General features: G+C 37.5%; 3 protein-coding genes across 4 annotated transcripts; 2 read left to right on the top strand and 1 right to left on the bottom strand.

Annotated features, from left to right (window-relative positions):
* The first annotated feature begins 267 nt into the window (after positions 1–267).
* Positions 268–11,487, top strand: LOC147859384 (SNF2 domain-containing protein CLASSY 1-like). 2 transcript variants are annotated; one of them, XM_087325720.1, is made up of 5 exons: positions 268–1,091; positions 5,948–6,180; positions 6,956–8,689; positions 8,789–8,932; positions 9,070–11,487. In XM_087325720.1, exons 1-5 carry the CDS (start codon positions 305–307, stop codon positions 11,269–11,271), a joined length of 5,100 nt encoding a protein of 1,699 aa, XP_087181846.1. In that variant the 5' UTR covers positions 268–304; the 3' UTR covers positions 11,272–11,487. The 2 variants fall into 2 exon arrangements, with proteins under 2 accessions (XP_087181846.1, XP_087181847.1); XM_087325721.1 differs by lacking the exons at positions 268–1,091; positions 5,948–6,180 and adding an exon at positions 6,548–6,811.
* An 812-nt stretch (positions 11,488–12,299) lies between these two features.
* LOC147859383 (putative pentatricopeptide repeat-containing protein At1g69350, mitochondrial) lies at positions 12,300–15,185 on the top strand. Its single transcript, XM_087325219.1, has one exon. The coding sequence runs from the start codon at positions 12,541–12,543 to the stop codon at positions 14,212–14,214; it is 1,674 nt and encodes a 557-aa protein (XP_087181345.1). The 5' UTR covers positions 12,300–12,540; the 3' UTR covers positions 14,215–15,185.
* A 1,800-nt stretch (positions 15,186–16,985) lies between these two features.
* LOC147859382 (serine/arginine-rich SC35-like splicing factor SCL30A) lies at positions 16,986–21,962 on the bottom strand. Its single transcript, XM_087325821.1, has 9 exons — positions 21,830–21,962; positions 20,278–20,419; positions 20,109–20,186; positions 19,088–19,252; positions 18,964–19,004; positions 18,809–18,875; positions 18,442–18,711; positions 17,754–17,942; positions 16,986–17,304 (listed from the first exon to the last, which is right to left on the bottom strand). The coding sequence occupies exons 2-9, from the start codon at positions 20,415–20,417 to the stop codon at positions 17,271–17,273; spliced, it is 984 nt and encodes a 327-aa protein (XP_087181947.1). The 5' UTR covers positions 20,418–20,419; positions 21,830–21,962; the 3' UTR covers positions 16,986–17,270.
* Positions 21,963–23,333: the final 1,371 nt, after the last annotated feature.

The following is a 23,333-nucleotide window of genomic DNA, read 5'->3' as shown; positions in this document are numbered from 1 at the left end:
GTTTTACTTTTCATTGGATACAAAAAAAGCAAATAACTGAAACGCTTCAAGCTTAATTAACTATTGATTTATGTAATGTATATGCTCGCCATGCAAAAAGTGAATAATAATAAATAAAAAAGATCTAATTTCGTCTTTTTACACGCGTCATATTTTATTGCATGAGTATAATTGGCAAGGTTTTTTGACATTTTTAAAAACATTTATTTATTTTATGTATATATATATTTTCTTTGTAATTGGTTTTGCGTTTTTTGCTTTCGCCGTCGCAAGAGGCTTCTCAGAGAAGCAAGCTGCAGGATCCATGGCGAAGGACCTCGCCATGAGGCTCAAAGAACGCCTCCACCTCAGGAGAAGAGGAAGCAGTGCAAAAGGAATACACGAAGAAGCAGCAGCAGCAGAAGAAGAAGAAGCAGAAGAAGAAGCAGAAGATGACGAAGAAGGTAAAGGAGTGAGAAAAGCAGATGGCGCCGAAGAAGAAGAAAAACACGGAAGTGGAGACAATTTAGATCATCGAGGATCAGAAGAAGAAATGAAAGAAGCAGAAGAAGATGATGACGACGCACAAGAACAGTATGCAGGTCAAGAAGGAAACGAAACAGAAGGAAACGAAGAAGAAAAGGCAGGAAACGAACAAGAAAAAGATGATGAAGAAGAAGACGACAGACTAGAAGCAGAGCGTACAGATCAAGAGGCAAAAGAAGAAGGAAAATGTGCGGATTTTTCAGCTCATGATCGATCCCTCTCGAACAGTTATAATATCGGATCAACTGTGCAACCTCTTCAGACTACATGCAGAGAATGCGTAGCTCAGATTATAAACACAAATGACGAAAAGAAGAAGAAGAGAAAGAGGAAGCCAGGGTTGGAGAATGAAGTCAACAGTCTTACTCAGGTAGAAGAAGTAGAGGGTTTGATGCATAGATCAGTAAAATTTGCTGGCAATAATCTGAAGGATGCTTCCATGGCTGCAGCTTCAAATTCTGCGATTCCCTGCCAAAACGCAACCACAGGAAAAGGAGTCGATGAACATCAAAGAAAGAAAGAAAAAGAAAACTTAATTTTTCGAGGCGTAGCCACACTGAAACCAAGTAAGTCATGTTATACCACCATTTCTCTGCTTTCTTCTTCTGTTCATGATTATTTGTGAATAGTAGTTTCGATGAACAGGTGTTCCAAAATAATAATAAAACCTTGAAAATTGTTCCTGCATTAGGTTTGAAAAATTTGCGCATTGGAAGAACATCTTAAAAATCTATAAAACCAACGATATGGATACCTCTAAATCAGGGAGATGTTTTTCAAACAAAAACCTGAGTTTTTGTAATTTGAAGAAACGAAGATATCTAAACTATGATGCATTTTCTGATCAGAATTGTTTTATGTAACTTGAAGCTAGTTTCAGGCTTCAAGGTATAGATGCCTCTAATTATGAAATGTTCTACATAAAAATTGAATTTAGTAATGTAATTTGGTTTTTGCATATTCTCTGAAAACTCCTTTGATTTTTAATTATGAGATGTTCTAGGATAAAGTCTTGTTTATCTTGTAATCGGATTTTTTCAAAAACTCCCTTGATTATCGAAATTGACTGTAAAAATACCTCCAAAATCTGACATTTTTTAGAATAAAGAAGGGAATTTAGTGCCTTTCAGGTGGCATTTTGAAATTGGAGTTTTTTCACAAACTATTTAGACAAATGTAGATGAGAAATTATCAACTCATGGTAAAGTCATTTTGTTTTTAACATTGGGTTATGATAAGAATGATGGGTCTTTTCAGTAATTATTTCGACAAATTGAGATGAGAGACTATTATCTTTTTGCAAAATTATTATTTTTAACACTGGCCTATGATTAGAATGATGACATGCACTGAACTAAAAAACATTGATTATATTATTCATGCGCTCTTGCCCACAATATGCAGTAAGCAATAAGATTATACAATTGCTACATTATGCTCTTTAGGCACATAATTTTCAAATGGAACATATTTCCCACAAAGGGAAATGTGTTTTATGATAAATATTAGCCTGGCATAATTCATTAGGCAGTGTTGTTTGTGTTGTGCAACATGTTTCGACCTTTGGCCTGGGCTGTAAACCGACACTATATTTTTTGTTGAAAGAGTAAACCTGGCTAACTAAGATTAGGGAAGCAATGCCAATCCTCAAGGCAAGCATCATAAAATAAAGGCACCATTCGACACAAGAAATTAAGCATTTAAGAGCATTTGGAAGACTTTTCATAAAGGACTCTTGGGGCATACACAATCCATGTGTTCATTTGGGTTCCTCAAACTTCTAAAATGTTTCCATAAATTTTTGTCACATCTTGAATCCCATATATTCCTGTTTGGGATACATGGCTGCACTATTTTGGCTAGAAAGTCAAGCCTCATGGAATTTCTTTGGTTACCATTTGATATGCTGGGGCACTTGCTTCTGTCTTAAAATGAAAGAACACCACGGAATATTACGATGACGATGCCAAAGTATCGGCTACAGTATGGGTGTGCAATTATACTGTGTCCTCTGAGAGAAGGTGCATAGGAGTGCAAACTTGTGTGGCTGTTTTTAGGTAGGTCACCAAAACAACTCCAAAGTTTCTGACTTCAATTTGGTATTGTGGCCATGCAATAAGTGGCAAGACGAATTAAATATAAGAAATAAAGACAGATTGTGCTATCTACATGTGAATGTACAACAACCATGTAGATCATTCCCAATAGTGCATTTGCCTTTTATCTTCTCCACGACCAAATCAACTTGATTTTTTGTGTCTCACATGTAGCCTGAAACAATTTTATGTTACATGCTTGCTAAAACATGTTTAATAATGACACTGTATATGGGGAAATGCTGTAGGAGGACAAGCAGGACCAATGTATCAAATTCATATTCTTTAATCGCCCAACACTTGATGTGGCCTTGGTAAATGGTACTCCAAATGCAAATTAAGCCTCCTGTCCCTCACTCCATCTTATTGTGCATCTGTGCTATCTGTAGTTGGTGGGAACATCAAGTCTGAGCTACTTCAATTTCTCTACAACTTCAAGATGCATGTTATTGTAAGCAAAAAGAGGACGCTTTTACAAGAGTCAGTTGACAAGCATGATCTTGGTCCATTGGATGTTAATCACTAGATGTGCAAGCTGCCCCTCATAATCTGCATATAGCAGTGTGATCACCATATCCAATGATAACCTCCAAGATCCTCTCTTGGAGTGCTAAGCACCAAGCATAAATCTTTGAACAAGAAGCTTAGCTTCTTCAAAATCTAGAATTAGTCAACAATGCTGTTGCCATTGTGCCTCCCTCCTATATGAAAAATCGTTTGTGGTCTTCTAACTTCATCAATAATATGTCTTTGGACTATTGCACATTTGAAGGGGAGCATCCCTGTAAGCATCTATCCCTTTGTTGTCCATGGAGACGTGGATATATGTGTGTCCATCAAATGCATTCTCTAGGTTATGTAGTATAATAGTCAACCAGAAGAAGTTGCATCCAAAACAGAATCATCCAGCATGAGACTCTACTACTATCTTAGACCAAATATTGGCAGAATCATTCTTGAGATCATGGATAGAAGAGGCTTCTCTATTGGGCTCCATCCCTTGGCACCTAAAACCTGCAATGGTGGTCTAGGCTAGGTTCCACAATTCGTACTTCAAAATGATTCCATATGTGACCAAACTATTAAACAGCCACATCATATACTTGGATCTTAGAACTGTATATTTGAGCAGATTCTCTTTAGTCCACCTAATCCTGCATATGATTCATCCAAATGGACGCACACAAAGAAGTAACACATACACCTGTCTCTCAAAGAACATCCAAAGATCAAAATATTAAAATCCTTGTAACCAAACTAGAACACCATTTATATTTCCCCTTCCCAGAATATGCATCTCTCTTCCCCCCCAACACTCCAAAAGGACTACAAAGACATCTAAACGCCTTAAAAGTATTTTGTACGCACAAAAAATTGTCGGTAAACATAGATGAAACTAAAGCGATGGTGGTTAACACCAGTCAAACATTAGTAACAAGATCAAAACCAGAATCTTTATTGGGAGAGGAAAAGGTGGCATACACACGATCCTACACATACCTAGGAGTAACATTCATTGGGCCTCAGGTCTCCTTATGGGAGACAGCTTGTGCTCTACTTTCTCGTGGATATGCAGCCCTTGCACTTGAAAGACAATGTGCATATTTGCAGTTCCAAGAGCCATGAATTAAATTGTCAATATGACCAAATTGTAAAAGAACAGAGTGATTTAAAGTGACATAATTAACTTGGAAAACAAGATAACAGCCCCAAAATATCACTTGGTAGAAAGATGGCCCACTATAAGACATTTTTTACGCATCGGAGGATGGATTCATCATCAGGTCATCTTATATGGACTACGCTACACAGTCTTATAGGCCAGCTATGAACTTCATCACATTAGTTAGAGATTGAGGTAGGTAGAAATGCATGAATACTTAGAGAAGAAAGAATTTTCCAATTGTGTCATCAAGGAGTGGAATTTGAAGAACACCATGTTTGTCAAATGTAGTGTTTATCTGAAATAAGAGGGAGATAACATTGCCTCTTTAAGCAAGGATTTGGCCCACTATGCAAGGTAATATAATACAATTTCTGAACTTTTTTGGGGCTTTTCTTGCTAGAACCCAAGAGACACAGGGAGAAGTTGTTGAAGGACAACAATGCAACCACACAAACAAAGAACAATCACAACTGCCTTTTGCCCTATCACTCCTACTCATGCTACAAGTCAATCAAGGGCTATACAAATGGGTTCCTTACCACAAGATTGCAAAGGGGTTACAATAGATTGGGCAATAGAAATTTGACATGCACGTAGTCCCCGGCCTCATGTACCACCATCTCAGCACCTTGGTCATCGACAAACAAAGGCCATTAACTCTTGCCATCATAGGTTCTTCCCTCGCTTCAGAGGCCTTTCCATTATGTATTGACCTATGCCAGAGATCTTTTGAAGAAAAAAATTACAATGTATCTGACTTGAGAATGTTAGTATATTGAGAACAAGATTGATCTCTCTCTTCTTACTATGGAGTAGAAACCTGGGGACGAGTCTTAACAAGGCAAATAACTGAAAAAGATTTAAAAAAACTCTCTCTCTCTTCTCCTTAAATAGTCATAAACATAAAAAATTTGCAACTCTCGCTTATCATGCAAAAATGAATTATTCTTGCTTATGATACAAAAAGGAGAAATGACATTCCCTCAACACTTGTCACTTCTTCCTTTTGCCATCTATTTAGCCCACACGTGAGACAAAGGGGCATAAAACTTAGCCAATGTGTCGAGCCTTATTCTGCCCTCTTTGAAACCCCAGCCCAGGATATGTTTTCTCCACCATTGCTGCGTTTTATGTTTAGAGAGAATTTTACCAAATGGAAAAGTTGTTATCCATTTACATGGATCCGTGCTTCCATATGCAGAAACAAGTATAGAGCTCACAATTGTACAGTAGCAGGATATGAGTTGCTGTCACAGAGTAGATACAGTACAGTTCTAGAAAATGAGGAAAGCACTGTGGTGAGAGGTGTAATTCATTCAATAGATTTTCTAGAAAAAAATCATTGAATAGATTGACTAGAAAATAATGAAGGCCAAAAGCAGCCAAATAACACGCTAAAATATTATAGTCTGGTTCTAGATGTATCAACACAGCTGTCCTCTATACGTTTACTAATCCCATGTGTCGTGTTCAATATCACACATTAGCTGCTGTGTAATCTCCAAAGGGAGGAGAATATGGCAGAAATAGAGGAAAATAGGAGGAAGAGAGATAGTGAGAGATGAGGAACCAGTTATAAGACTATAAACTTGAAATGTTTTTTCTTTCAACTTTCCTTTATTTCGACATTATAATTTATGTGGTGATTTTCTTGTGATAGTGCTAGAAGCATTTGACAAAGGTGCGTGGTGGGATGTTGAACTCCTTGCGATCCAAAAAGGAAACTTCCTTGTACATTTTTTGGGATATGGAGATAAAGAAGTCCCATTACCATTTGTGAGACATCGCCTTAGAAGAGCATGTGATCGTGATTGTGGCCACTTTCTGAAGCCTGGAATCGATGTTGCTGTCTATTCCACTCTTCCGTATGCTTCAGACATGAATAATGCTTTTGTAAGGGTTTTTAATCATTGTAGTTTTTGGAGTCAAATAAAATAAGAAAATGCCATTTCTAATCTCTTTTGACTATTCTATAAAGTTCCTATGTATATTGCAACAAAATTGCACACAATAGCTACATTGCCTCTACTTCTGTCTTTGATATGTGACAATTATATAGGCTGCATGCTTTTGCTTCTTCTTTTTCTATACTTTTCTACACTCAAATCTTTAGTCGAGAGATCAGTGTCCTTATACGGTATCTTATATCTAATTAAATAAAGTACCATCTATTCCACATACAAACAGATGTACGTTTTGTGTGAGTGTATTATATATGACCTCCTAAATTCCCCAAGGCATTGTAGGTTCATGTGACTACAATCACATTCAAAGCTTGGAACATGAACTGTTTAGTGTGCTATTTTCCTTTCTGTAGGTTGGAACTGCAACTCTTGCTGTTGTCCTCAAATGAGCCTAATCACTTTTTTGTTGATTTTGCAATAGTAGTCTGTAAAACTTTCTCTTTGGAAATACAAACTCTTCGAAAGTTTGCAGATGCTTGGGTTAACCAATATTGGTATGGACAAACAACTTGTAAACCAGAGCTACCTGAGTGTGGATGCCATCAATATGCACTTTATATGTATACAAATATTTTGTGCTGCTTGTAATTATTTGGACCATACTGCTCTCATAAAACCTCCTTTATGTTTCTATGAATAGCAGTACAACAACCCTTTCATCTGAAATAAATATATTGAAGATGTTTGGATTGATTTGGTTGCAGGCATGGCATGATGGAAAGCTTATCTCCATAAGGAGGAGGGGGCATAATCCAAGCTGTACATGTGCATTTGAAGTTCAGTTGTATAGTGCAAATGAGAATGACATTTTAAAACAAACCACTTCACGGCCTTTGATATCAGGGACGAGAAGATACTATCATATTGATCATCTTGGCATTCTTAGGAAGCCTTTCATGTCAGACTTGTCAGTTGTCCAGAGAGAAATGAGGTCAGAATCAGTGGCTCCAAGGGTTTGGTCTGTCGATACAAGGTATCTTGCTTATAAGTCAGGAAATGGATGCAAAGAGCTTGATGTTAGTAAGATCGCAAAGAGGATATGTACGATATCCCCTTCTAAAAGTTTGAACTGCCCAACATCACCTACGGGAAAGACTAAAATTAGTATGAGAGCACGTGGAGTTGATATTAGTGATACTCCAGAACAGCCACAAGAGGGTAGCCTGTTGCGAGCTATGACTATTCAAGATATCAAAGGAAATATATCATTTCAATCTGAGTCTGTGCAAGAAGCTTCGTTATCATCTAAAGAGCATCACGTATTCCCAGATGAGTTAAAAAAGAAATCAAATAAAAAAACAGCTGCTGAAACCAATGCACAGAGTGAAAGCAAGAATGTTGGTTGTACAGCAAATAAATATTCAGGAGCATTTTTTATGGTACGGCAACGGAGAAAACAACAGAGTGAAAGTCATGGTCAAAGTAGGAAAACCATAAAAACCAATCAGGATAACAAGCAGATAAATATGATGAAAAATGGCTCAATAGATGCAGAGAACCTATGTGAAATTGAAAGAAGTAGAGACAATGCATTTTTCCAGCATATTAAAAGGAAATATATTTGTCATAAGGAGATCAACAATGAAGCAGAAAGAAGGTCTCAGTCACTTTCATCTATGATCAATATGGTCATTTCCATCCAGAGAAAAGGTTGGCAACGCAAATTATTTTGCCTTCTATCAAGAGGGTTGCACAACAATGATCTGAATTCTTGTCTCCAGCATGGATCATCTCAAACAACCAAGAATTATATGCTTTCAAATGCTTGTCTGCAACATGGGCAACGTCAACCAACAAGCAAGGGTTACATGCTCTCAAATGCATGTACTATCAAAATTAATGGAACTAGTACCAAATGTTTTAGTTTACATTCACCAAAAAGAAAGAGAAAAAGAGCTCAATCATCAGAATCATTAAAAAAAACACATAAAATTAGGGCAAGTATGGGACAGTGTAAATCCCAATGCAATGAATTTTTCAAAAAAGCTTTAGAAATAACACCCTCTCAGATCTCAAAGTTAGATTGGAACAATCTACCTTCTCAAAGACCAACAAATAATGAGGAAAGCACTCCCAAAGTAGATGTTTCCGATTGTGAGTCTCCATTTGTGAGGAAAAGGTTTAGGAATAAATATAGACCAAGAAATTCAATTGCCAAAACTAAAAGGTGTGCTGTAGATTTGGGCATCTCAAGTGTTTGGAATGATCGAGGGTGGTCATTTGATGAACTTTTTGGGATGAGAGATGATAATCAGAATCCTGATTGGACACTGATACCACTTAAGTCAAAAGCTCTACAAGTAAGTTGGGATCCTATTATCTTTCATGTTGCTGCAAAAAACATTGATGAACATCAAAACGAACAAGGTAGTCCGTTGGAGTATTTATGGAAAGAGATGGAATTAGCTCTGAATAAGGATCAATTCTCGAACATTATGGTAAGATAGCTGTATTCCTTCAATGTTCATGTGTTTGGGTTGGCGTTATTGACATCTGTGATTTGTGAAGTCTGATATGTTTTTATTCCTTACAAACAGGAACATAAAGACAGATCCATGATTGAAAATGATCCATTGGGCTGTGATGGATGCCATGATTTTATTATAGAAGAAGAAGAGGGCCTCATATGTCGATCCTGTGGACTTGTTGGTTGCAGTATAGAACTCATATTTCCACCAACGGTATGGAATACAGAGTGTAGGAGCTGTCAAATGTTTTTCCACTCATGTTCTCCATTATTTTTCTAGTTTCTGTGCTTAAAAAACGAGCTGCATACAACGTCACATACATAATGACTAGTGAGAATATTTGGGTGCAGGTGCTCAAAAGCAGTTCAATACAGAAACATGAAAGAGAAACAAGTTCTGAAGATGCTGAAAGAGAGGTCGATATATCATTCAAGCCCAAAGAACAAGATGCTTCCCGCTCTCTCCTAACAAAAACAAATGGTCAGTCATACAATGGTATAGCTGATATACAACAATCATCTGTCTGGGATCTTATTCCCGAGTTAAAAGAGGATATGCACGATCATCAAAAAGATGGATTTGAGTTTTTATGGAAGAACCTTGTCGGATCCATTGGTCCATCCTCAGCAAAGAGTGATGTAACAAGAGAAACTGGAGGATGCATCATCTCTCATGCTCCAGGAACAGGAAAAACGTTTCTTATTATTAGCTTCTTGAAAAGTTATCTGAAACTAAACCCAAATTGCAGACCTTTAATTCTTGCTCCGACTATCATGTTGTGCCCATGGCAAAGGGAATTCAAAAAGTGGAATGTTGATATACCTGTTCATATTCTAAATACATCTCATGATTCTAAAAGAAAGAGGTTCTCCCCAGAACTAGGGGATATCAAAACCTTCACTCTGCAATCAGGTTCTAAAATATCAACAAGAAATGCCCTTAATTTGCATCGAATGCAGGTGTTATCCAAGTGGCACGAAGAAGAAAGCATCCTGATTGTTAGCTATGCACTCTTTTCCCGGCTCACAGATTATGAGAGTCCACGGCTTTCAGTTTTTTCAAGCAATATTGGAAAGTTGCTCCAACAAAGGCCAGGATTGCTTATCCTTGACGAAGGACACCTTGCACGAAATCACGACGCAAAACTTCGTAAATCTCTCATGCAAGTAAAGACCAAGTTGCGAATTCTCTTATCAGGAACCATATTTCAGAATAACTGTTGTGAGCTATTTAACACGTTTCACTTGGTACGGCCCACCTTCATGAAGGATATGTTTCAGCCACAAGAAAACAACTCTCCCCATCTGTTTTATTGTGGTAGGGGTCGCCCACCTAAAGTGAACCATGCAAATTTAAGCAGGTGGAAATCATTAAATATACCAACACACAAGACAAACAAATGTAAATTTAGTCCAGATGAAGAATCAGAACCTGATCTAGGGACTGAAGATGGTGTCGAATCACATACCAGAAGGTTGTTTATGGAAAAGATAGGAAAGACACTTGAAAATGGTCAAACAAAAAGAGGCAAACTCTTGGACAATACTATAAATAGGTTGAGGTCAATGACGCAGTCATTTGTTCACTACTACACAGGGGAGATTTTGAAGAGCCTTCCAGGATTAAATGACTTCACTATTTTTCTCAAACCCTCCCCTAAACAAGAGAGGCTTCTTTATGAGATAACAAAGGTGTGGGATCGAAAAAGTGCCCTGGAGCTTGAGTATGTTGTGTCTAACGTTTGTATTCATCCATACTTGTTCAAGATTTTGTCGGATAAAGATGGATGTGCAAAGGTGAACCTAACAAAAGTTGGGGACCTAGTAACTAATCCTGAGGAAAGTATGAAAGTGCGATTCGTCATCGAACTTCTGCGCTTGTGCCAGGTGCAAAATGAGAAACTTCTTATATTCAGCCAAAATATCACCCCACTTGAGTTTTTGGAGAACCTTTTGCAGTCAGATATTAAGTTTCTGAAGGGAGAGGGAATCATGAAGCTGCATGGAAGCCTTTCTTTAGATGATAGACAAGGTGTCATTGATTGTTTCAACAAACCCAATGGAAACATAAGAGTACTATTAGCCTCAATAAAAGCTTGTGGTGAAGGTATTACATTGACAGGGGCTTCAAGGGTAGTTTTCCTTGATATTCTTTGGAATCCAGCAGTCATGAAACAGGCTATGAGTAGAGCATTCCGACTAGGGCAAAAGAAGGAAGTTTTTGTGTACAGACTGGTAGCTTCTGGTACCCTAGAAGAGGACAAATACAAAAGGACCATCTGGAAGGACTGGTTATCCAGATCTATATTTGAGTCATCAATTAATTGTGAAAAGGACAATACTCCTTCCCCTCAACTCAAGGCTTCCCCAGTGAAGAATATGAATTCAAAGGGCAAAGATTCAATTGAGAATGATGCAATGCTAGCTACACTCGTAGAACTTGACCAAGAATACAAATGCATACTACAGATAGTGAAACATGATAGTTGCTTGGACCAGGGGGACATGTCTAGTACTGGTATGGTGGATTGTGAAATGGAAGTTCATAACTAGAGATGATTATGGTGATTCCCATGGGGGAGTTTGGCATGTAAGGTACAACAATAATAGTAATTCTAGTCCTCTAGGCACATGCACTCTTTTCAAGCAAGGCTTGCAGAGTTCAGTATAGGTTTCTATTTCATGCAGGAAGTAATGGGATAAGAGATACCAAATTTGTAGGAATGTATCAAATTATTTGACATATATGGTCAGTAAATTATTTATACACATGCTTGCCAAATATTTAAGAATGCTAACATTCTAAAAATATCCACACTTAGCTTGTCTAGTAATAAGATGGAGGATCATGAATTCCAAAGAGCATCATAGGGATAATATAGTAAAATAATTGTGCTCATGAGGTCAAGCACTCTCATGAGTGGGAATTAATGTAACGCGATGATTGCGCTTCAATATCTGTGATGTCCTTTGATTTTGACATTTCTGGTGCCACAAAAAATCCCTTAAAACATAGTTATATAGAACTTGACAAGAATTTTGTGATGGCCAATTCAATTAACCCCATGTGAGCAAAATCTCCATTGTTGAATGGCAGAATCAATAACAAGACAAAGATTCTTGTAGAAATACTTTGATCGTAGGCTATGTACTATTGGATCAAATGGAAGTTAAATGGAATGACTAATTAGATTTTGAGGAACTACCGCATAGTGAAACATTAAATTGCACAATCAAAATTAATCCCTATTGCTGTGGGCATTGCAACTCATGTCTCCATCAATCTAGACTAGCATGTTCATTTGATGATATTTACCACAAAGGCCTTTACATGAACTCAATCCTATAGGCAAAAGGTGTGAACCACATTTTTACCTCTGACGTACTTGACATTTACATGAGGACAAATTTGAGAACCGCTATTTAGCTTTCAAGAAGAACGTGATTCACTATGTGAGTCAAGTCAATGGCCTAGATAGGCAAGAGGTCTAAATGAGTTTCCAAGGCCCACGGCTTAAATGGCGAAGGGGCATCACACTCTATAGCTTTTCAATGAAGCACAGGATTTATCCATGTATTATATGGGTAATACCGAAACTGCCCCTTCAGTGGTTTTAAGAAATATCAGCATATGCCCTTCACAGTAAAATAGGAACTACTCCCATGGACTCTGAGGAGGATGAGGATGAGGATGATGCCTGTTGCATGGTGCATGCACGCATGCTGCTTGATGGTGATGATCATGGTGGTGGTGGTGATGGTGCATGATGAATGACTTGCAGTGACCCTGAGTAGTATCCCCACAAATGGGAAAGACCAGCTATGGCATCATCCCCACAAATGGCAAACCATGACCTTTACACAGCAAATGGTAAGCAACTTTCTTCCATTCTATCCTTACTCAAAAGCTGCGCAAAGAAGAAGGATCTCAATACAGGCTCTCGCCTGCATGCTGATCTTCTCAGAGCAGGTTTTCTTGGTCAGAATCCTTATATAGCCACAATTCTGATCAATGTGTATGCAAAATGTGGCATGATTTCCAAAGCAAAACAACTGCTCGAAGAGCTTTCTGTAAGAGACGTGGTATGTTGGTCTGCACTGATAACGGGCTATTCTCAACAAAGACAAGGCCATGAAGCTCTCTCCTGCTTTCAAAGAATGCAAATCGAATGCATATCACCAGATGCGGTTGCCTTTACATGCTTCTTGAATGTATGTGGTATCATAGGAGACATGCATAAGGGAAAACAAGCCCATATTCAGGTTGTAAATAGAGGCTTTGTATTGAAAGATATTGATCTTGGAACAGCCTTGGTTGATATGTATGCCAAATGTGAGCTTCTCGAAAATGCCAAAAGAGTTCTCAAAGATGAAATTTTGCATCGAAATGTTGTCAGTTGGTCTGCCCTTATTGCAGGATATGTTCAGGTAGGACGTTTCTATGAAGCTCTAGAATGTCTTGAAGAGCTAAGAAATGATGGTCATGCTCCGAATGCAATCACCTTTGTTTGCATATTAAAAGCATGTGGTAGTATTGGAGCCATAAAAAAGGGCGAGAAAATTCATGAAGAAATTTCAAACCGAGGCTTGTTGGGTAAGAACTATACCACTCTCAGCATCGCATTGGTCGATATGTATGTTAAATGTGGCATTCCCACAAAAGCTCAACAAGTTCTTGACGGTCTTCCAGTTCAAAATGTAATTGCTTGGTCAGCATTAATTGCTGGTTATGTCCAACAAGGGGCATTCCACCAAGCATTGAATTGTTTTGAAAGAATGCAAAACGAAGGTCTTTCGCCCAATGCGATCACTTTTACTTGCATCCTGAAGGCATGTGCAAGCATTGGAGCTATACACAAGGGCCGAAAGATTCATGATGAGGTTTTGAGGATGGGTTTATTAGAGAGGGATATTGTGCTTGGTAATGCTTTGGTGGATATGTATGCCAAATGTGGTATGCTTGAAAAAGCACATAAAGTTCTCAAAGAGCTTCCTGTTCGGGATGTTGTTTCATGGTGTACACTAATCTCTGGATATGCTCAACAAGGACAATGTGGCCAAGCATTGGATTGTTTTGAACAAATGAAGAGTGAGGACCTCTCTCCAGATAATATTGCATTTGTTTGTGTTTTGAAGGCATGTGGACACATCGGTAACATAGATAAGGCAGAAAGAATTCATAATGAGATATTGATAAGGGGCTTACTGAAGAAGGATATTGTGCTTGGCACTGCGTTGGTGGATATGTATGTAAAATGTGATATGCTTGGCACTGCAAGAGTGGTGCATAAAAAGCTTCATTGTCGAGACGTGGTCTCTTGGAATGCACTAGTTGCTGGGTATGCCAAACAAGGGAATGGTTATGACGCATTGAAATGCTTTAATCAAATGCAAAGTGAGGGTGTTCCTCCAAATTCAGTCACATTCAGTGGAATTTTGAAGGCATGTGGATCAATAGACATGGCAAGCAGATTCACAAATGAGATTTCAGTATAATTATTCTCACTGATGCTGATAGAAAATGGTTTGCTCTATTTTGGTGCTTGGGAGGGTGGCATTTGTTTGAAACATCGATACAAACTATATATAGCTTCACCTTCTACAGCACACAAAAATCGTAAGGATTGAAGATGGTGCTCCAAGGTAGTGCGGAAGTATAGTATGTGTTGGAACTTGGGAACCATGTTTGCAGGGGAATATTCCTTTCTATATTAATGTACAACCCAAGTTTGAGATATGTCAGCACAAGTTTGAGGGTATTACTCCTAGCTACTACCTGACTCCTGCTTGTTTATTTCAAATAATCTATGGGAGTATCTATCCATGGGGTACCTAACACAAAACGCTGATCTCATATAGATTACCTTTCTATAAAAGATTATTACAAGGTCAACCTGTTTTGACTTCAAGATGAGGCTTATTTAGTTTTTCCCCCATTATAACTTAATGCACACTGGACTATTGGAGTAGATGGAGTATTGAGCCAATTTGACATAAACCAAGCACATGAAAGAAACCATTATTTTGGTCTCCTATAGTAAGTTATATTCTTTAAGTAATTCCAATAATGCTTGGCACAAGATTTTGGAGGAGTTTTGGTTTTAACTACTCTCTTGAAGTTCAAGACATGCAACTTATGTTGTTCAAAATATATACAAGAAGTTGATTGAGCTATGGAAACCAGAGCTAATGCTAAACACTACAAGAACACATTCATGGCACATGAATGTGAGAGATGTAGAAACTACGTGCATGTGAGCTTAAGTACTGAAATAAAAGCATGAGCATATAAAGATGAAAACTAGAGGAAAGGAACCGCATTACCTCCACAAATACCCTTATTTTCCATAAATGGAGAATAACTATTTCATTTTTCTCAAGTTCTGGATTGAAGTTGCGATTCAAGGTATAATTATGAAGTTTGGTACAACTAACAAACACCTTATATTTCTTATGTATTATGTAGATCTTTTCAAAAATATAAGCAACAAAACATATTACCATTGGATAGGTCAACATTTAATAATGCAATATATTTGTATGAACACTGCACAACACAAGATAGAGTAATAAATTTCTTTCAGTGTTAATATAAAAATACATGTATTTTCAGCAGTTTAGATTTCCTTTCTAAAGCATAAATCTTGAGATTAATAACGTAATTTTTAAAGTTTTGATATATGATGTGAAGTGTGTGGCAGACTATTGTTTCATAAGCGTTGAGCTATAATTTACAATCATGGAGTTATATTCAAGAAACTTGCAGATGAAGATTTAATTTATCTCGTCAAATAAGACCTGAAGCATATACTTGCACTTCTTTGGTGGTACGAACAAACATTGTAAGTGCTGTTTGTATTTTAGCATTGATCAATTAAATACATTTCTAGATTAGAATCCTGAAGCATATACTTGCACTTCTTTGGTGGTATTAAGCATCCTGAACAAACATTGTAAGTGCTGTTTGTATTTTAGGATTGACCAATTCAATACATTTCTAGATTCTCACTATTCATAAAATCAAAAGCTAGAAGAAAGGATAGTGAACTAGAGCCCGACTACATATAATACCTAACTAGCAATTACTCGACTCTATGATTGAAATTTCCTTTGCTTTTTTGAACAATAATATAAATAACTTATTCAATCCTCATCAACTTCACACCAAATTTGTCTATAAACGTAAAGCAAAGGGTATAGATCGTATCCTCTTTACTTGCATGGGATAATTTTCCCCCATTCCCACCCACATAACCATAGACATTTACCATCATAAGCAGCTATGACATTATAGCTTCTACATAAACCTTATTAGATTAGTTATCTAGCCTTGGCTACATTGGTTCAGTTCCAGTTTACCAGCATTGACATTATAAACCTCTAAATATAGCTTATTGGATGAGTTATCTAGCATTTCTTACATTGGTTCAATTCCCGTTTGTTATCATATGGTGTCATGAGCAGCATTTACCATCATAAGCAGCTATGACATTATAGCTTCTAAATAACCCTTATTAGATTAGTTATTTAGCCTTGGCTACATTGGTTCAGTTCCCGTTTACCAGCATTGACATTATAAGCCTCTAAATATAGCTTATTAGATGAGTTATCTAGCCTTTCCTACATTGGTTCAATTCCCGTTTGCTACAATATGGTGTCATGAGCACTATATGGTAGCAAACGGGAATTGAACCAACACCAGTTTGATATAGGAAGCTTCCATACAACAGTTAATAGATAATCTCCACTACTAATAATTTACTCAATATTTCTGCCTTTCCAAATTCACTATCACATTACATGAGTAATACTGCAAGTTACAGCACTGATACTTGGGGGGAATCACTCATATAAATAAGGAGATATGTCCAGGTATCCAAACAAAGTACCCAAATTTTGTTTCTGAACCACTGATAAGTGCCACCATATTCGAATTACAAGATAAGTGTCCATCACAAACTCACTCACAAGCTCCTTCATGTTTCGTGTCCTCACACCTCCTTTATCAATTATAACTGCATCATTCATAATATTTAATAGCTTCACACCATGGTATTGGCATATAACACTCGTGACCAAAACAGAAAATAGTTTTCAATTAGCCATTCTGTCCCATCGTTATTCATGGACAAGGACAATTACTCAAACAACATTAGCAACTCAATCGTATGAAAATATCACTATTCTGTTCACAAGCAAAAAAATATCACAAAATCTTCAAGAACACAATGAATGAGGCATACAAACCAACTTCAGGACAAATGATATTTGAAAGAGCACTAGTAAAAAAGACCATCACAAAAAACTACAGAGTTTCAGCTGATCCAAGCATTTTCAATCTCCACAAACTAAATGCTTTGTTTGAAGTCAAGACAACAAAGACGAATAAAACAAAATTAGAGAACTGATACAATTCTCTATTGCTTAGTATCATTCTGGTTGTTTGTAGCTTGATATCTCAAATAAAATGGATACCAAGAGTAGTTTAGCTCTAAAGATTTATCTTGAGGACCGAACAGAGGTAGAGGTACTCTCTTCATGATTTAATTTTATCACTGTGGCGATTGAGACTCTCCTCGCAATGACCTTCTTAACAAAGATACAGAAATAAAGTTCAAAGTTAGTAATTCATTTAAAAACTAGGAGAAACTCTAAAATGCCCCAAGGTAAAATTATTTACCCACATGCCCTTGTTCAAACCAAAAAATAGATCCTATAATTGATCAAAATAGCACATGTAATTGATGAGGGAATGAATTGATGACATAATAGCACATACTATTTATTGCCTTTCACAGGGCTGACCATAAGCATTCCAAGAATCATCAAAAATTCAGGGAAATTTGTAAGAATAAAGAAAAACTTTGGATATCCAAGTTTTTCCTCATTAACAAACATTCTTATTGCTCGTCCAGGAGTTCTTGACCACGGACATTTAAGGAAAAGACATAAACATATGCAATTAGAGGAATAAATAATAGCTTTTCCCATTATTTACACATAAGGTTCTCAAGTAACAAATGATCCGTCAATACCTTTCTTCTTCAGATGCCCTACTTGAATAAGACTTCGGTCCTGGGTTTGCTAAATCCCTAGAGTGCCCTGATTGCCTTTGACGCCTTGGAGGTGGAGAACGAGAGCTCGGAGACCTTGATTCTCTCCATGACTTTGACCTTGACCTTGAATACCGTTGAGACTGTGGTGGAGGAGATGGAGATGGAGATCTGCAATATGTGTTTGCATAAACAGGAGTAGTGAACTAAAAACAATTAGCAAACTTTGTGATGTCAACACTTAAGTAGGGGCAAAGGTATGTAGAGATACAAACTCAAAAAAGAAGCAAACATTGTAATGTAGACTTGTGATGTTAAGAAAACAGGAGCAGAATATAAGGTAAGAGTAGTGAACTTAAAACAACAAGCAAACTTTGGAATGTCAAGCTATGAACTTTAAAATGGATAACAGTATATACAGATATGAACTCAAAAAAAATGCAAACATTGTAATGTAGACTTGTGATCTTAAGACAAACATTGTAATATAGAGTTATGAATTTACAAAAGGAGTACACATTGTAATGCAGAGTTAGATAGACAAAAATGGGAGCAAACATAGTGATATAAAGTTATGAGCTTAAAAAGGAGAAAATATAAAAACTATAGAGCTACGAACTCAAAAAGGAGAAATTGTCGAATTTGACATTAGAGTTATTAAAAAACATACCGCAACCTGTTCTGTTTGCTTGGAGACTTTGCTAGCCCATCCTTTGGTCTTGGAGAATATGACCGTTCAGCAGATTCAGACCGTCTTCCACGTTTCCTTTCCATTTTCCCCTGTCCATTCCTTGTTGGGGATGCTTCTGGAATATCATCAGGAGACTGTTGTTCTCTCTCCCGCTCATGTTCATCTGGAGATCTAGACAATTGTCCTCTCCCTCGGGGTGGAGGTGACATTGATTCATATCTCTCTCTTCTAGATGAGTCCTCATTTGACCTGATCAAGCCATTTAAACAGAACAACAACAGACAGATGATCATATATTCAAATCAGTTGACATTGTTAAATCTTTGAATTCAAACTAGTCAAAGACCTTGAATAACGCCCTTTTCGAGGAGATGGGGAACGATGGCGAGGAGGAGAGCGTGAAGGTGTGTAGCCTGAAAACAGGTGGAATTGTAGGATAATGGGAAGTTGCAAACTCACAACCCAAATGGAATAGATAAATTCAATAAAATAAATTATTACCCCGATTAGGTGATCTCCTACTACCATAGCTTGTTCGGCCCCTACAACCAAAATGAATTATCATTAATAAAATTAAAAGGCCATCTTACACATTGTTCAAGTATACAAGACTCAAAAGACATACCTTCCTCGTTCTTTCACTCGCATCTCTTCAGGTTTCTTTCGATTTTCTTCTGCAAATACAACTGTGATTTCCCGACCGTTAAACATTCTCCTATCCATGTACTTCTTTGCTTCAGCAGCGTCAAAAGGGTTCAGATACTGTACAAAACCAAACCCTCGAGGCTCCCTGCATGTGTTTTGAGATCAAAATCCACACAAAAATAGAGACAACAATATGTTAGAGCAATTACAACATAGAATTCAACGTCAGGAACTCATCATAAAAATGATGGAAGAAAGAATCTGCAAGGGTCTAGTAAAAAAAACATTGTTGGCAATATGACTCAAATAATCTTTACCCACATACCAAATAATACGCGTCACATACAGAAGAAATCAAGCCCTTGGATTGCTAACCTTGCCATGAAATCAATAATTGTTCCACTTCATAATCTTCACTTCAATTAAACTTAAAGAACTTCACAGTCTTCACTTCAATAGAGAAAATAAGCAGTTGAACTAAACTTTGCTCCACTTTATACATCGTCTCTTTAAGCATCCGGCACAGTTCAGTTGAAATGGAAGTATCTTCACCTTAACTTCTCTTCAAGTCTTTAACTCTTGAGGCCACTCGAAATTTTTTCTTTGAAAAACAAATCTACAGCCTCAAAGAAGCCACAAAGTTAGGTGATAAAGTATGATAGAGGGAAGAGTAGTGAAAGGTTCTATAGTCAGGGTCCAACCTAGCTACTTGTCCTGAAATGCATAAAGGAGGGCATCCAACACTAACTTCATACAATTAAAATCCCAAAAGATGAAACAAATAATATTCTTCCTGTCAAAGTATTCATATCTGACTCTCGTTCATAACTACAAGAATGGTCTAAATTCATGCACCACAACAGGAAATCCATTACAAACAATTCACATCTTTTGGTGATCTTGATCACAAGAGAGACCATGTTTGTGCACCATGTCTTGAGGAACACCACTGCTACTCTAGCCATGAGCCAGAATCAACTCAATATCACGTGCTTACTTACCCTGAATAGTAATCTCGTGGAAGGTATACATCTCTGACACGACCAAACTGCTCAAATGGCACACGTAAATCTTCAGGTCTGAAAATTCAAGCAAATGGACGGTAACAAAATTAGATACATCAATAACAGAACTTGTAGATTAAGTTGCTTGATTTGATATTTAACACACCTGCTGCCTTTTGGAATATTGCGAACAAGAAGACCACATGAGGCATCTTTGTATCCTCCATATCGCCCTCGTGGAGGGCTCCTCTCCCTTCCACCATAACCCCTTCTGGGAGGGCTATAACTAGGACTCCGTCGCCTCATGTCTAAGAAGAAAATAAAATCACTAGCAAGTTAAGACTACTCTCCTAACAAACAAGCTTATACTATAAAAGTTAGTGCTAATACAAACAAGTCCAAGAATGTTCTAGTGTCTTAACAATCTATGACATTCAAAATAATTTCCTGGAAGTATGAGATGTTAAAACTTGATAGAATTGAATAATACTAACAAAAAAGACTCAAGGCTTTGCCTCTATTTATCCTTAAGGGGTATTGGCGAAACATTTATGTAAAAATATACATATGCCTGCCAACTGCATTAAATATTTATTGTTATGATCCAGTTTCTTCTGCATTTTTCACGGCATTATAACTGCATTTTGCTTTCGTTGATGAGTAGAAGGCATAAAATTTACTGAAAAATATTTAACGTCATTATCCTTTTTGACAGTATTTTCTGGACGATCCATGTGAGATTTCCAAATAACAAAAATGAAGACAACTGCTGCTAAAATTAACAGAAATAGTAAGAGACATAAATGGCTATTCATGCCTAAAATCAAATATTACAGAATTAAACTATTCACGACTAAAATCATAATATACAAATCATTTATTACAAAATGCAACTATTCTCAAGAACATGTGATGTGAAATCCAAATTTGTACAAATATATGAAAAAAATGTGACAAAAACTAAATTATTTGCAATCAACTATGGTGTAAAACTGAGAGTTTCACGAATATATAAACACATTATATGGTTCAAATTACAGATACTTGCGAGAAGATATAGTGTAAGACCTAGATTTGTACAGACAAAGATTATCCGCACAAAATGTGAGATCTCGAGAAGATATATGGTGTAAAAACTAGAAGTCTACATACATACCTACGCATATTAAAGGCTATTTGCAAGAATATATCATTTTCACATATGTATCTATACAGTTCATAGGAGAGAAAATATCTTCTACTTGCACTAGTATATTGTGTAAAAACTAAATTGCAGACATATATACGCATAATAGATGACAAAATTAAGAGTACGATTTGCAAATGCAAGAAAAGATGAAGAAGAAGAAAGAAGAAACGGAACAAATACTTACCTTCTGCTGAAAGAGCGTCGAAGAGAAAGTTTCTCGACGAACGCAAAGACAGTTCTTCTCTTGAGAAGAAACTGACGATGGGAGGAAGAGAAATGTTCTCGACGAGCTAAAAGACAGTTCTCTTCCGAAGAAGAAGAAGAAGAAGCAAGAAGAAGCAAGAAGCAAGAAGCAAGACAGGAAAGAAGCGACGTTTACCTTGTGCTGCAGCTATGCAGAGGAGAAAGATATGTTCTCAAGGAGCGTAAAGACAGTTCTCTTCTTTAGAAGAGGAGGAGGAGGAGGAGAAAGAAAGACTGTGGGAAGAGGAAAGCATGGAGAGAGAGAGAGAGAGAAAGAATGATTTACCTGACTGCTGCTGCGGAAGCTGTGTTGAAGGAAGGAGGGAGGTACGCGGCAAAGCAAGCAAAAAAAGAAAAGACAGAGGTGATTCTTCCCTCTGCTTGCGTGACTGCTTTGCTGCTGCTGCTGCTGCTGCGGTTCCTGCGCGGGGTTTCTTCAGAAAAAGGAGAGGAAAGGGAAGAAAGAAGGGTATAGAAGAAGAAGAAAAAGAAGAAAAAGAAGAACCAAAACAAAACACCAAAATGAAGGAAATGATGACCTAAATCAAATCAACGAAGACCCCCACACACACACACACACACACACAAACAGAGCAAATATGAGACAGACAGACAGACAGACAGACAGAACGAGAGACAGAATATGGACTCAAGAAAAACGAGACGAAAGAACGAAAAAGCCCGCTACCCGCCCGCCCACCCCGACCCCACCCTAAGGGCTCACAAATTACATACATATTCCTATCACGCTACCAATGCCACCCGCCCCTAATGAGCCCCTCGTGATGAGCCCCCAGGCAAAAACCGTAGGCTGAGAAGACGACCGAGAGCAGCAGAACGTCCCGGGAAAACAAAAGAAAAAAGGGAACCACCACTTTCATTCACACAAGGGCCACTCAGACCTCCGTTACAAGCTCTCTTGGAAAAACAAATGAGATCGACGTTGATTATCTATGAGCCCATCCCTCAGTTGACGCATCTTCGCATAACGATAACTTTGGCATTGCAACTGAGAAATAATAACCTGTAATTGACTTTGGATATCCAAAAGTTCCTCGTCTAATGGTGCATGTATCAATAATGCCTTACACATAGAGAGAACTTGTGATAATTGTCGAAGAAGACCTCTTCTTCGTTGAGCATTAGTTACTCCATACATACGATGAATGATCTTAATGTTTTGTAACGTGATATCCCATGCTTTAACTCCTTAAGAATCACTTATTGTGAAAAATTTACCAAAATTTGTTCCATGAGAGAATCAAGTCGAGGTTGAAGCAAAGGAGAAGAGTTAAAGCGTAATGGAGGCTTTCTAAGTAAGGATTTATACATGTCAATTGCATGACTACAAACCTCCAAACAAATAGGAAAGTGATTTGAAGTTCTGACATCTTGTAGAACTGTCATACGAAGTGATGTCGGTAAAAAAGAATCGTGCATCACATACATTCTATCTAACTGACTCCATGTTTGTATATGTTGAGTTGATTGGAAAGTAAAACTTGGATCATTCCCATGCAATCATGTCCAAACATCCAACTTCAAAACCTCCATAACCAACGCATCCCAAGCAAGTTGCTAAGGATCATCCATGATTGAATGTTTAGACGTAGATTGAGATGCATCGACACACATGTTTAAATCACCCATAAGTAATCTTGGACGGCCCACGCATAAGGTTTGAAGGAGTGAGCCCCATAATGCAATATGTTGAGTGGCTTTGTTAGGGGCATAAATCCCAACTACCCACACAACCTCGCCAAAAAACGTGATTTCTAGAACCAAATACC

Source organism: Azolla caroliniana, unplaced genomic scaffold (genome assembly GCF_043228905.1).
Source record: "Azolla caroliniana isolate FFs.n. ecotype wild unplaced genomic scaffold, voAzoCaro1.0.p SCAF_10, whole genome shotgun sequence".
NCBI classification, from domain to species: domain Eukaryota; kingdom Viridiplantae; phylum Streptophyta; class Polypodiopsida; order Salviniales; family Salviniaceae; genus Azolla; species Azolla caroliniana.
The sequence above is the reverse complement of the archived record's forward strand: the minus strand, read 5'-3'. Positions and strand labels throughout refer to the sequence as shown.